The following is a 14,796-nucleotide window of genomic DNA, read 5'->3' as shown; positions in this document are numbered from 1 at the left end:
GGCCAGGAGTGGAAGGACCGCTGAAATGTTTATAGGAGTATTCTGATACCAAAAGAAGAAAACATTTACCCAACAGGAAAACGTATTCCTCTAAAAACTAAGAAAAAAAAGACCATCGCAGCATTGCTAGCTTATGAAGCCACATTTTTTTTTTATGGCAGACATTAAATTCAATTTATCTGTGCTTAAAAAATATGGCAAATGCCCACTACCAATGGAAAGTATGCAGTAAAAATCACAGTTGGGTTGTGAACAAATGCAAATCTAAAACAAGATTTTCTCTGTTGAAATAATCAACTTGTGGCTGATAATATGGTGTTGCTTTGAGAGCAATACATGATTTTATGACTTTGAAGGTGATCACACAGTAGAAATTCCTTGTCCTGCATGAGCAAGCACTACCGTTGGCCAGGGGTGTCATTTGAGAAAATTAAACACTCACACCCACACCTCTAAACTGCTTCACAATATTGACTGTGGATCAGTGGAATTGTGAGAGAAAGAAAACAGGGATGAAACAAAGCTTTGGTGAGTTAAGCACTTTGTCAAACTACTTTGTTAAAGTTCATTTATATGTAGCGATGTGTCCTGAAAACACATAATCTGTGGCGAACGGGTACCATTTTAATAACTTTAATATCCTGTGTAATGACAGTTATACAAACAGCACTGCAACAAAAAGTAGCTTCACTCAAAGGAATTTTGTACCATTTTCAGTGTAGTTTAGATTATTGCGATTTACAAAGGTCAAAGGTCAAAGGTATTTATTTGCCATTTCTTAGTACTAGGTTAAAGAAATTAAATAGTGTACTCCTAGGTAAAAAAAAAAAAGTGTTAAACAAATCAATTACACTGTGGTCAGAAAATAGAATATTCAATTTTTATACCATTTTAAAAAATAAAGTTGACAGAAATATTTGTTTATTCTGCATGCATTATATGATTAGTTTCCAAGTATTTTTTATAGCTATAATTTAAATAATTACCATGGTTTGATTTTGCTTATAATTCTTTTAAATAATGGATATTTCATTTTTGTCACTGGTGGGTTTCATTGGTAAAATGTCTTTTGTTTTTCATGTATACTGACAACAAAACTTGTAAAGTGGCTTCTTTTGCATAATAAAATCAATTTACTTATCCATTAGCTTTAGCAGTGAAAGCTATTGCCTCTGTCCCTACAACACTGTGAAAAACAGCATTTTGTGTGTTTATTGAACATTTAGGTAAGGAAATATGGCAGAAAAATAGATATAACACCCAATCATCAAAATTCCTCTCATGTAATATGAAATGTAATCTAATTATCTAATTAATTCTGTTGAAAAGAAATCTTATAAGAATGGTTCATGACTGAGTCATTAAGGAAGCACAGGGAGGAAAGTCTGTCACAGGGAGTCAGACAAGTTCATAGAGTCTCATGTAGATTTCACAAACGTGCGTTTACTAATATTGGGGGGGGGGGGATCCCATTTGATTTACTGTTAGAATAAATTAGAGACCACAGTGTTGCTGTGTGTAGTCAGGGTAGGAAGTTATGAGCATAGGGACATTTATATAGAGGATTGATTGCTATGCTGAAAATATAATTTCTTCAGCATAATTATTATGTTAAACTGCATTGATAAATACATTTCCCCATTTCCACTTCATTTGCGTATGTTATTGTGTCCAAACCAAAAATCGCTCTTGAGAAATATTTGGTTATGGTTCCCTAAAACAATTGGTTTATATTTCCATTCCTCTGTAGGACTAAAATACTTTGAAATGAGAAGATAGCAAACATCTTTTCTGATAACTGACAGATTTATTGCTAAAATTTCCCTTAAACAGTGAAGCATTCAGATATTAAGATACAGTTTTGGTTGAGGTCATAAAACATGCAGTTGCTGAAATTATTGCAATATTTCATAAATCAAAACTTGTAAAGAATGATCAAAATCCATGCATCCAATACTTTGTTGTCGTCTTTTAGTAGGGATTCTTGTATCAGTGTTAACGTGGCATTCAAGCAGTTATCATGTGGTACTGCTAAAGTTTTATGAAAGGCCAGTTGTTTTGTTCGTAATCCCCAACTTACCTGTCTTATCAGTCCAGCTTGTCTCATCGTCTGTATGACAACAACCAACTGATCCTCAACTGACCGGCTGGAAAATTGTGCTTAACATAACGCAGTCAGCAAAGTGGTTGTGAGGGAATATTGGCTCTGTGGCCAGGTGAAAAGTGATGCTGGAAAAAGAAATGGGTGTTTTCATAGCATTGTGTTAGCAGCTGGTGCTCCAAAATATGACCCGACTGGATGAACCACAGTACACCAGCAGAAGATTACAGGGTATCTGAAACGATCACTGACAGTGGATCCTTAATAATGGCATCACTTCACTGTGTTGTCACTCTGAAAGTTTGTTTTCTAAATGAAATTCAAAATTTACTTAAAAAAAAAAAAAAAAAAAAAAAAAAAAAGCTTTTGGCCTTTTGAGACTCAGACCAAGAAAGACACTTTTGAGGTTGCCCCTGGTTCATAAAAGGCTGGTTATCCGGAAAACAACACTTGTAGCCTATTTCCTGGAACCATTTGTATGTGTCATACCGTCTTGTGATGCCCGATCCCATCAGATCCAAAAAGCTAAGTGAAGTAGGGCTTGGCCCGTTCCTGGATGGGAGACCACAAGGCAACACCAGGAAGCCTGGGTGAACGCCAAGTGAGAGTGTGCGAGAGTGAGTGGTCGGAGAGGTCGATGGCACAGTTTGCCAGCCTCACCTCCGTCAGTCTACTCCAGGGCAGCTGAGGCTACATATGTAGCGTACCATCATCAGTATGGCATGAATGAATAATGCAATTCTAAAGTGACTAAGAGTGTCCTGAAAAGTGCTATATAAAACAAAGGCATTATCATTATGTGGGAGCTTTTGTTTGCACCGACAGCCCACTCCTTTTGAAGCTGTCGTTAAAATGAATCGTTTCCCCAAAATAAGTGTAGGTCCTCAGTCTGTGATAATCCACATTGATTAATCCTTCAGTTAAACAGACAGGCCACAAAAGCAAAGTCCACCAATGAACCAAAAACTGAGTATGTAGGTAACTCAGTGTATCACATCAACACTGTGTCATCTAAAAAATATGACATATTTTTTAATTGATAGCTAACCTGCTTTTTCCTGAAACCAATTATGGCTCAGAAATAGTAAGTGTAAGTGAAACTGTATCTCCTATAAAAACAAATGTGAATAATTATGAACTCTCTTTAGTTTTAGTTGTAAAGTTCTAGTTCCTTGTTGAAAAAGTAAAATGTTTGTCTGGTGACAGATTCATTTTAATCTTCACAAATAACAAAATATGTTTCTGGACTCAGGATAAACAATAACTTCAGAAGATCACAGGTTTTCAGTTATAACTGAATTTAATTGAATCCATTAGTAAATGCAATGCCAGTAATATACATTTATATTTAGAAGATATAAGATTATATTCATGTATTGAAGTATTAATGAATATAAAAAAATAATAATAATGCAAGGAAGTGTGTTTGTTTTCTTTTTTAAAAAAACCAAGCAGAGTCAGAGGAACAGTGAGTCTTAAGATCTAGTTGTTTGGTCTACAGTTATTAAAACTTCTTCAGTGAGATGGACGGACCACACCAGTAACACCACAACAAATACTATGGTGATCCCTCACCACATAATGGCTCTGTCCAGTCTGATAACGTTACTGGCTCGATCCATACACCCATTATGTTTCAGAGAAAAAGATACAAAAAATTGACAACACAGAAACTAAAGCAAATGCATCATATGCACCAGAAACTCGCTACATCTCACCAAAGATCTCTGTTGGGGATGACATCTTTTATAGATCACATACAGTACACTTGTCTTAGTTCTTGGAATGACTCAAAGTTCTTGCATACAAAAGTCAAACTAGCATGGTTGCTGAAATAATTAATTCCCTCATAATACTGTTCCAAACTATTTTAGCATTGCAATTAAGGACAAAGTGTTTATAATATCTCAGGGCACAGGTTTCCAGATATAAACTTCAAAATAAACTGATATTAGAAAGTTTAATTTTAGAGCTTCATGAAAAGATGTATGCTCAGGCACTTTTCAAGAGAGAAAATAGTATTATTTTAATTTGGTTCCAGCTACAGTATACACCACAGTAAATTCTTTCAAAAGCAACAGCAAGTCCTCTGATTTATTTTTTTGTGTCAGCCTGCTCCATCTCCACACCATCCTCTGCTCTCTCTATCAGCTGGGGGGCAAAAGGTCCCACCAGCCAGTTGAGTGGTGTGTTGTGCAGAAGATAGTCCATCACACCATCCAGAGACTGCTGAACCTGGAAAAGGCACACAATAGTTTTTCTTTAAACACATTTATGTAACTATTGCAAAGATAAGTTACTTTATTTCAAAAGCATGATAACACTTCGCATGAGTGAGGAAATACTGCATGTGTGCACTTCTGGAGCGAAAGTCACACTTTCATTAAAGTGTGTGAAAGAGCAGATCCCTGCAGGGGATTTTCGTGAAATGCATCCTCAGCATGACTATATGTGTATTATGTAAACTCCGATAATAGGGTAAAGGAAGGACTAATTGTCTTATGTGATGGCACTAGAAAAAATATAATACAAATCCAAGCACTGAACTATTTTTAGCCAAGCTGATGCAGCACAAACATTGCAGTAAAAACAGTGTGATGCAATTAGTACTTGGTTCAGGCGGTGGCGGCTGTGCTCCAGAAGGAGGGGTGTGATGCTGCTCGTGTTCCCTAAAGAGGAGTGCAGTTCTTCAGCAGATTGTCGTGCATTGGTCAGCTGGTCCTGGACTGCGCTTGGCAGACCTTGAGCACTTGAAACCACACTGGAACATGCTGACCGCAGCTGGTCGCTCAAGCCACGCACCATGGAGAGGACACGCCACTCCAGTTGCTGTCAATATAAAGTGTGAGGTTAAAATGACAGAAAATTGCTGAAAGGTTACATAAGAACGACAGAGATGGTGACTGTTCCCTCAAAACAGGAAGACCTCAGTTCAAATTCTATGTGTAGAGCTCGTGTTTCTAAGTGTGTCTACATGGCTTCTTTATCGGCACCATGTCTTGTTGCCAGTTCAATTCAGCTAAATTATTATGGCATTATTTAAAAAGAAACTATTCACCCTATTGCACTTATTATTCCAATAAATCCCCCGTCTCATGAGTGATAACAAGGAACTGGGGAAAAAAAAAAAAAAAAAAAACTATTTTAATGGAAATAAGCTCCAAAAGAACTAAAGATGGATTGTTACTAGCTGACTGTGAATTGAGTGGATGTGAGTGTTTTTCTGCCAGTGTCTTTGTGTGAGCTCTACGATGGACTGGTGACCAAACAAGGATGTACTCTACCTTTCAATCACTTCGAGCTACTCTAGATGAAGTGGGTAGAGAGGATAGATAAATAGCTGAATAACAGACATTAATGTTAATCCATTCAGACTAAAAACGATTATAGAAAGACTGTGCCTATTTGAATTACACAAAGATGATAGACAGATGAAATCTCCTTTCAACATGTTCCTATTAGAGGATGCTACAGTGGATCATCTTCTTGAAATACTTTCTTTCTCCTGTATCCCACTTCATCTTATCAATCGCCTGCATGTACTACCTGACTGCATCCATGAAATCCTCACTGGCTTTCCTCTTATCCATCTTGCCCTGCAGCTCCATCCTTAACATCTTTTTCTGTTCACATTTACCATCTCTCCTACATTAGTGATCAATTAATGTCAGCTTTGTCTCCCTCACTTTCGCATTAGCAATTGTAATTCCAGCGGTCTAATTCATAATCCTGACCATTCTTACTCCAATTAAATCTTTATGATACTCAGCTCAATCAGCTCCACTTCTTCTGTCTTTGGTCAATGACACTGCCTCTAAATAATATACTTAAAATAGTATTGTAAAATAGCATAATTTAAGCCCAAACAAAATATTTTAGCTAAACAAAAACTATCATTTACATTTGACGCTGAAGGTCAAATTTGTATGTGTCCTGATCCAGAATCCGTAAAATCACCCCCCACAGTTCTAGCTGTATTTTTTTCTGGAGAGTAAATAAACAGTCCTGACCTCAGGTTCATTTTTGGCCACATCTGGCTCAGTCTGCTCCGCTCCTTCCTGATTCTGTTTCCACTGGGTCCAGTGCTGCAGCAGCTGCTCTGTGGCTCCTCCCACCTCCTTACTTGTTGAGCTCTGACTCGTGTGGGTTTTCTCCAGCAGGTCAAGAGTGCTGGAAATCTGAGCCACTGTTGCAGAGGTGGCATCCCTGGCATGCCGTGCACGGATCAGGGACAACTCCAGAGCTCGCTCCTGTACCTTGGCAGAGAGTTTCCCCAAACGGACAAAGTAGCTGGGGTTGGCAGATGTAGTTGTCATCTCAGAGTTGGCAGATTCAGCCACAGCAGCTGAAAGGCAGAAGTGTTGTTATAAAATCTATGGTCACTCTAGATGTTTTATGTAATGTTTTAGCATGAATGTCCAATATAATTAAATGTGGAGAATGCAAATCTAAGATTACAGACTGTATCCTTTGCATCTTTACAATGGCCCAGTTTACATGGGTGATTTTTTTTCAATCAGTTTGAAAACAATTGTATTAAAAGGATCTGCATATGTGAGCACTAAATAAACCAATTCACATTAAATCATTGTATAGATGGGCAGATTATAAAACAGAGACATGAGCAAAAGGTCTTTCTCCCACTTTTTGGGTTCTGATCTTTAGCATCTTTAACGCCTACCTATGTGTTTTTATCTGATATCTGCTCAAACGCCTTCTTGATATGACGGTAGCTGCGGGTCTCCGCCATGGATAGCGGCAGCTCCCCGTCTCAGGTCCCATCCGTGGGTTGTGGCCAGGGTCCCTGCTCCACATTGCCATGGATTACGGCTGGGAGTCGCCACGGGTCCCAGTTGTGGATCACCGCAGGCCCCCACTATGGGTCGCAGCCCTGCGAGTAGTCTATCACGAAGCTGTTTGAACAATTTGCTGTTGCGTGATTTCGGGCCATCTTGCTTCTCAGCCAGGTTTTGCTTTCTCAGAGTATTTTTGGTTTTCACTTTGCTTCCTGTTTACTGTCTACATCATTGTGTAACTCTGTGTATGAGGGAACGCAGACGGGATAACTCGCTTGTATAACACGATCCACTGTCTTCAGCTGCTCATATGAGGCATGAAGTGGATTATAAATCGGTGCAGACTGCCTGTTACAGTTACAATCCGATCTGAAATTTAATTCACTCCAAGTGAATAGGATCCACTTAAGTGTTTATATGGGACATTTACAATCTGATTGACCACTCAAACCCATTGTAAGGAGGATTTTTGGACCCATGTAAACGAAGCTAATGCATAGCAGAGTATGGAGGTATGCAATGGTCCATCTGTTTGAGTTTTGGAGAATTGACACCATTAGCATAAAGCCAATTTGCTTTCGAGACACTTGAAGACAGTTTCATCCTCTCTCGTGAACACTAGCATTCTAAAAGTCTCACACACTTTAAAGCTATCAAACATTCTAAAACTAGGGACATACATTTCTGTTTCTCTTAAAAACTGCCCTGGTGGTTAACACTAAACACTGAAGAAATCCAAATTTCACAAAGCACTGCTTTAAAGAATTACTTTCTACTTGCTGTCAGAGTTACAACTTCATTTTTCTCAAATCCATAATCAGATAAAAGCCTCTGTAGCAGTGCTGCTACGCTTGTTCTGGAGTACGACAGGTTGTCACAATAACATGACATCATGGTAGCAGGTGTCAAAGCTGTGAGTGCTGGAAATCGTCGGCACTTTGCAGGCCAAGTTAACAGAAGGGAAGGTGACTGGAGAGACCTGCCTCCCTCTCTATGAATAGCATCACTCATTCATATGGTTACCTTAAATTAAGCCAGTGTGTTTGAGTTCAACATCTAGAATACCCCATTCACCTAGATCACTTGGTTCTGGTATAATAGTCTGCAATTTTAGACCGTTTCACTGTCTTTCCACTCATTTCTGTCACTATGCTCTCTATGCAGTTGACATGGGCTTATAAACTCTCCCCTTGTATTTATAACTAAATCTTTAACTCAGTTAGTGAAGCTACTGACCCAGCTCTCTCTCTGTGAGTGGTAGGTTATGGTCAACCCAGTTCTCGGATCGGCTGAGGGCCAGGTTCATCCCACTGCTGACCATCTGGCCCATCCTGGTGCCCATGACTGTGCTGATGCCTCCACTGACCGCTGCCCGGGTCAGCTCAACACCGCCCATCACAGCTCCCACCACTGCATCTTTGGCCCCGGCCACCGACTGGTACACCATACCCACTGTATCTGACACCACCTTGGAGAGCAAAGACACGATTATGTGCAATGTCTATTAATGAGCAATAATGCTCCTCTTTAATTTCTTTTCAACCTTGTTTCTTTGTTAAATTCATAAGCAGAGAGTAACCTTAAATTCTTCATTATCTAAAACTGTTTGGAGTCAGTTCAACCCACTTTTTGAGTTATTTTTATACAAAGAGTATCAGTAATGGCTCACATATTGTCAAGCATTAACAGAGTTGCTATGGTTACCTGCAGAGCGGTAAAACTTGCAGACAGATTTAGAAAGCTATTCTATTAGTCAAGATTTTGTTTGAGAGTTTTGGATGCACAAAGGTCATCACACAGTGTAGATAGGAGGAAACATGATGAAACAATGTCGAAAATCAGCTTGAATTAAAGCTGCAAGCGGCCTTGAATAGGTCCTCGCTGACAGGACTCCGCATGAGACTGTCAGTCATCGTATGATCAGGACCGGAGTTTGATCAAATGTGTGACATTTGCAGATGATCTGAGCATGCAGACCCCATCTCCTGTGTCCAGCGGGTGGCGCTATGGACGATGGTTTTCATCACGCAGCTGTGATGAAGGCTGGACTGTTGTGCAACATGTCAAGTATTAGGCAGATTGGACCAGCTCAGGTGATTTAAGCTCCACTTTCTGTTTCCAGCAGGTGGTGCTGTGGCCGATGGTCATTATCATTATATGGCTGCGATGAGGGCCAGACTCTGATGCCACATGTAAAGTTTGGGTCTGATCGGACCATGATTGGACCATATTTACTCTGGCCAGTTCATATATAGATAAGGGATTTGCATAAGTTATTAAAATCTTACAAATTTGAGGCAATTTGGAATTATCCCCAAGGACTGGTGTTTGATGTGATTTGATTTAATCTGTTAAACTGTTGACATCTAAATAATCATTTTTGGTTATAGCAGCCAGAGCATTTAAGTGTCCAATGTGTTGTGAAGTGTTTTGAGTGTTATGTGTTGGTGCGCGGGTTGTTTTTCACTGAAACGGTTATGTGTGCGGACATGTTTTTCTCTGGCCAGCATATTTTAATAAATGTGCATAGTTTTTTTGTAACATATTCCCCTTCCCTTATCATTTCGCATCCATTCAAAGAGGCACTAAGCTGTTTCCTCGCACTGCATGTTGCTTAAAATTTCTTGGTTAATTAGCCAGTCACACGTTAGTAGAGAGTGTAAGCACTGAAATTATGCACTGTTTAGTGGAGTTTTCTAGACAACAGTTACACTGTAATGTAGCTGCAAGGTTTTTAATCTGACCTTGTCTGCAGGTTGATGAAGAATAGGTAGATTTTGTTCCATTTTATCCAGCCCTTTCATGGCATACTCATTCACTGTGGTAACTGGAAAAAAAAAATACACTTTAGAAATTCATTTACAATCCATACTGTATGTTTAAAAGCTTAATAAATGAAAACAGTCATCTGTCAACTCTATGAAAGAACAGCACTGGACAAAACAGCTTTTGTTCGTCTACAGTATAGCCACAGGTTTTTGAAGACTCAAAACGATAAATCATAAATAAATTAAATATTGTGTTTTAACTGTAGCAAAGACTGATTTCACACATTAAAGGTGCAATACACTTGCAATTTTCTTTTATAGTAAATGTGACTGTTGGGCTTTTCTGTGCTGTGATTGCACATGTGTTACATCATGTTTTGCAGAAGAAAGAACATACGCTGTGGTTCTATAATGTCCAGAAGAGGTTTGGACCCTGTGGATGCAGCTGCTCCCAGAGTCCGAGCCCCACTCTCGGCCGCATCCATCACTCCCTTCAGCAAGGGCATGCTGTCTTTGGTGCTGCTGTAGGCATGGGAAACCGCCCCACAAGCTGAACTGACAAGAGGCAAGTTGCTCACTCTGGAAACAACAGTCTGGAATGAAAATGAAAAGAACAAGAAAAATATATTGTTATTAAAAGGCCTGTTACAACAAACGCAACCATATAATTCGACCTAAAAGCTTTAAAGTAATTATTATAGTACTTGTTTTTAAGTCAGCATATAATGGGGCAGATTCCAAGTGTTGAATGACTTCATAATATGCCCCAGTTGTGAATGAGGTGTCTCTGTAGGTCACAGTGCTCCTCACCTGCTGGTCTCCATTGGCCGGTCCTGCTGCTGCAGCTCTGGTCTCATTCGTCGTCTCACTGTCTGCCATCGTGACGTCCAAGCTCAATCTCTGAGGGGGAATACAGAGTGCCAGAAACAGACTTCACTTTGCCTGGCACGTATGATGAAATACAGCTTCCTCTCTGATACTCTTCCTTTAAGTGGCTGATATACTTTATCTTGCAAAAATCCCTGTTCTCCTGTCAGCTGGCTTAATGCATGCAGAGCGGCAGCTCAAGCATGTTAAATTCATTTGTCAAGACTCTGATGCAACAAGGATGAAATTGCACTCAAAAAATAAAATGGTACAACCAAACAAACAACTCAAACCCTGACACCGTGTCAGAGTTAAAAGCCCCCCAAAACTAATGTTGATGTATTTGGAATTATTTTTTTTTCTTGCCGACGTCCCAAAGGTACACCGCTCCATTCTCAAAACCATACTACAGTGTTCATGAAAGAGGAAGCCGTATCACCGTAACTCAAAGTGCCACAAGACCACAAACAAATTGGACAAAATTAAAACCTTACCAAGATTTGTGTTTTGTTTTTATTTTTGTAAGACAGACCAGTGTATAGGGCAGGTTTGAACAGCAGCTTTAGACATGCTGTCACAAGGAAATTCTGCTTTTAAGTTAATTTACTCAAAACACTCACATCAGATGTTTTCTTCTTTTCAGACACACTGAAACAGTGCATCAGTTGAAGGCAATTTCTTCAATTTTAGCCTCACACTTCAACTTTAAAATAACAACAGAGAACCCTTAGACAAGACTGGAGCATCACAATAATGCATGTTCCCCCAGCTTTCTCAATAAAAACTCAGCAAATATGAGTACACTATAGAATGAAAACAGAGATGATAAATATTGTGAAAGGACATTGTGGCTACAAAAGTGGCCCTAATTTCAAATTATGGATTGGAGTTCAAGGACAGCCATGAATAATGGTAGAACTCATGGACCCACAGGCCACTCATATTGAAGACTGATTGTTCATAAGCTCTTATAAAGGCACGCGGCAAAATGGCTCTCTGATATGATTTATCTTAATAGAAACATTGAGCAATTCTTTACTTCTAATAATGTGAAATGTTGCTTTAAATGAAAATAGTCCAAGTTGATTATTCAAGTTATATGCAAAAAAAAAAAGGAAAACAGCAGCACTACATGAAATATAATGACATAATGAACAATAGCAAGCCAAAGAAACGTCTCACATACTTGTAAAATATTGATTCCTTTCCCAATCATACCAATACATTTATTCTCAATATGAAAACTTATTTTGAAATTGGTGGGTTTTTTTTTTTAAATATATATTTAAGAGAAATGAAACACGACTGCAATGGCTGCCCCATTCCTGTCTGTCATGTCTCTTCTGTCTGTGGGTGATATGAAAATATGGAAGCACTATAAGACTGCAATAGTCTCTAGCATTGAAGATATCCACTGGAAGGGCATGAGATACAAAAGGCCTTCAGTGTTGTTCAAAGCACAGATGCCTCAGTAGAATCATACTGTAATATATTTCTGACAGTAACTGTAATTTACTTAAAAAATAACCTGATTCATTTGAGGCAGGCAGATCTGTTAAAGGCTAAAGCTAACCAGCAGCAGGTGAAATCCCTGTCGCTTCGAGGATAAATGTACCCCTCACAGCTCATCTTTCTTGTAATCTTTATGCTAAATGAAGATCCCCTGTCTGGCAGCTAGGGGTCCTCCTTTCTCTGATATTTTATCTTTCTTGCACAACTTTCTTTGCAGATAAAGAGGCCAGACACCATGAAAAAAGAAGGAAAGAGGAGCGTCAGCTCCTCTGCAATAAGATCGTTTCTGTTCTCCCTCTGGTGCGCACCACATGTGGATGGCATCTGTTTGTGCTCCACCAGATGGCACAGACCCACATAAATGGAATCCACCTGTTTTAACAAGTGTTTTTCATGCTTGACCTGATGTATTTGGCAGATGAGTGTAAGTAGGATGTGGCCTCCTGTTGTCCTACCCTGTTAGAAACATGTGGCAACAGCAATGAGGAGTGCATGCAGTCAGCTGTAACCTGTTGCCAGCCTGAACAGAAATGCTAGGGAACAATAAGATACTGTTGACAGGTTTCATGAACCAATACACATTGCATATGAGGCTTCTGTTTAATCATTTCACTCTTTTTAGATGTCAGATTGAATAAAATACTCTATGTGCGGGTGTCATGAGCTCTGATTTCCCAGACAATGTCTTCGGGCTCTCTCTGTGATAGTAAATTGCATTTCGTTGCAGCAGCCTGGCTGGGAAACGTGGGTTTTTATGGGTTTTTTTCTTGAGTGGCAGTTGATGAGATTTTCACTGACAAAACAAAAGTCGAACACTTTGCATCCTGACATCAAGCGTGAGAGATGAACTTTAGAGAATTGTCAAAGACACGGTATACATTGCAATGAAGAGAAGCAGTAATGCAGTCTAAATAGAGCTTTTGGGAGACAATAACCTTTCTTGCAATCAATTAGAAAAAAAAAGTGGAAATAAAAATGCCATGTAGACATTTCCTCTTTCGACAAAACTAAACTGTCACATATGACAACTGTTGAGACGCACCATGCTGTGTCAGTAAATGGGACGGGGTGGAGATGCTACCTTTGAAGCTAATATGCCATGTGACCTTTGATATTCCAGCTGATAATCAGTAAGTCATATTGGCATTTTTTTCAGTGTTGCTGCTGAAATGACTGAAAAATGATTTACTACTGGACAGTTGTCTCAATATGAATAAACAGAAAAGACATAAAACAAAGACATAGTGACCCAAAAAGAAACAAAAGAGGGTTCAACTTTTGGTTAAATCCTAATGTTATTTTTATCTGAACAGGCTGATGCAAGTTTTTTCAGTGTTCCCAAGATAAACCTGAGAGGGTGATAAGGAAAGGAAGAACAGCACATTAAGATCTACATGAGAGAAATGCAAATGTTTCATTGTGAGGGCCACAGAAAAATCATCTTCACAACCAAGAGGCTGCACTGTCACTCCATGCCTCCATCACAAGGGTGACGGTGATGTATAGCAGCTAATTACATGAATATATTTTATACTTTAATACTGTAACTAAAACAATTTGAAACAACATCAGGTCAAAATGTGTTCAGAATAAATTCCTCCTCCTAACCTTCAAATCCAATAATGTCTACTATTTTTGAAAACTGGGTCATGGATTCATGTGGACCATGCCTGGTGGTATGGAAAGTTTTTTTTTTTTTTTCTTTTTTTAAACCACACACTGTTATCCTTAGACTGGAAAAAAAAAAAAGTCCCAGGAGGGCAAAATGTGAGCGACCTTCTCAGAGCTCATACCCTCACCCTGCCTGAGATTAAAGGTCACAAGATCAGACCATTTCTGGAAAAGTCACACGCTAAAAAGCCGGTCTTAAAACGCTGCTGTGTTTCCACGGATTTCCAGCGATGTCCCAGCCAGCAGATAGACAAGCCATTTCCCTGCTCATTTCACGGCTGTTGAACTTTGCCCCAGATGAGCAGCTTGACTTGTTAACATGAGCAAACAGCAGAACTCCTGCAATCACGCCTTCTTCATTCTCTACAGCCTCGTCGGCGTTGAAAGGAAAAGCGAATACAGATGTTTCCTCGGCTTTTCACAGGAAGTAAAGCTCAACCCAGGTGTGGTTTAAAGTTGTTGTTTTTTTTAAGTTACTTAAACGGCGAGCAACACGTCTGTGGAAAGGGACCGAGAGCTGTATAATCTAAACAGAGCTGAGAACCCAGCCACTGACCTCCCAGGCTTCCTGCCGCTGCTGTGTCCTGCCGTGACCCGCAGAGTTTACGTCGGAAATGAACCGACTCGTCCCCACGACACACTCCTACCAGCGGGCTGCGCCCACGGGGCGGCGTGCGGGGCTGGTCCATGGAGGCTCAGCCAATGAAAACACAGCGTGGAAACCTCTGCTTCCACACCAGAACAGCTGGAGCAGAGGTGCCACTGAAATTCACAGTATAATGCACACCTGACCTCTTGAGCCACTTCTGCTGTAATCTATCTCTCAGAAGGAGTTTGCATAAACTGGCATTGATAATCAGCTCTTATTTAATATGATTCAAACACCCTGATAACAAACTCTTTCATTATGTAGTGAATTCTTCAGTGGATACAAAGATGGTTTCGTTTAATTTGTGTGGATCCAACAGTGCTTTTTCACTCCGTATTCTTGCAAGATAAGATTTTTAATTGTGTTGACAACAGAAAAAGGAGAATGCTAGTTGGAAATCGAACTGAATTTATTTCTGTTTTCCCTTGATAT

At 39.5% G+C, this 14,796-nt stretch overlaps 1 protein-coding gene across 2 annotated transcripts; it reads right to left on the bottom strand.

Moving 5' to 3' along the window:
- Positions 1-3,388: 3,388 nt before the first annotated feature.
- On the bottom strand, positions 3,389-14,387 carry plin3 (perilipin 3). 2 transcript variants are annotated; one of them, XR_003930425.1, is made up of 9 exons: positions 14,272-14,387; positions 10,476-10,565; positions 10,063-10,258; positions 9,642-9,724; positions 8,134-8,365; positions 6,112-6,446; positions 4,712-4,930; positions 4,098-4,336; positions 3,389-3,780 (listed from the first exon to the last, which is right to left on the bottom strand). XR_003930425.1 is itself a non-coding variant. In XM_030082949.1 (8 exons), the coding sequence occupies exons 2-8, from the start codon at positions 10,542-10,544 to the stop codon at positions 4,196-4,198; spliced, it is 1,275 nt and encodes a 424-aa protein (XP_029938809.1). In that variant the 5' UTR covers positions 10,545-10,565; positions 14,272-14,387; the 3' UTR covers positions 3,389-4,195. The 2 variants fall into 2 exon arrangements, 1 of the variants encoding a protein (XP_029938809.1); XM_030082949.1 differs by having other exon boundaries at positions 3,389-4,336.
- Between the last annotated feature and the right edge of the window lie 409 nt (positions 14,388-14,796).

The sequence above is a fragment of the Salarias fasciatus genome, chromosome 23 (assembly GCF_902148845.1).
Source record: "Salarias fasciatus chromosome 23, fSalaFa1.1, whole genome shotgun sequence".
Classification (NCBI taxonomy): Eukaryota; Metazoa; Chordata; class Actinopteri; order Blenniiformes; family Blenniidae; genus Salarias; species Salarias fasciatus.
The sequence above is the reverse complement of the archived record's forward strand: the minus strand, read 5'-3'. Positions and strand labels throughout refer to the sequence as shown.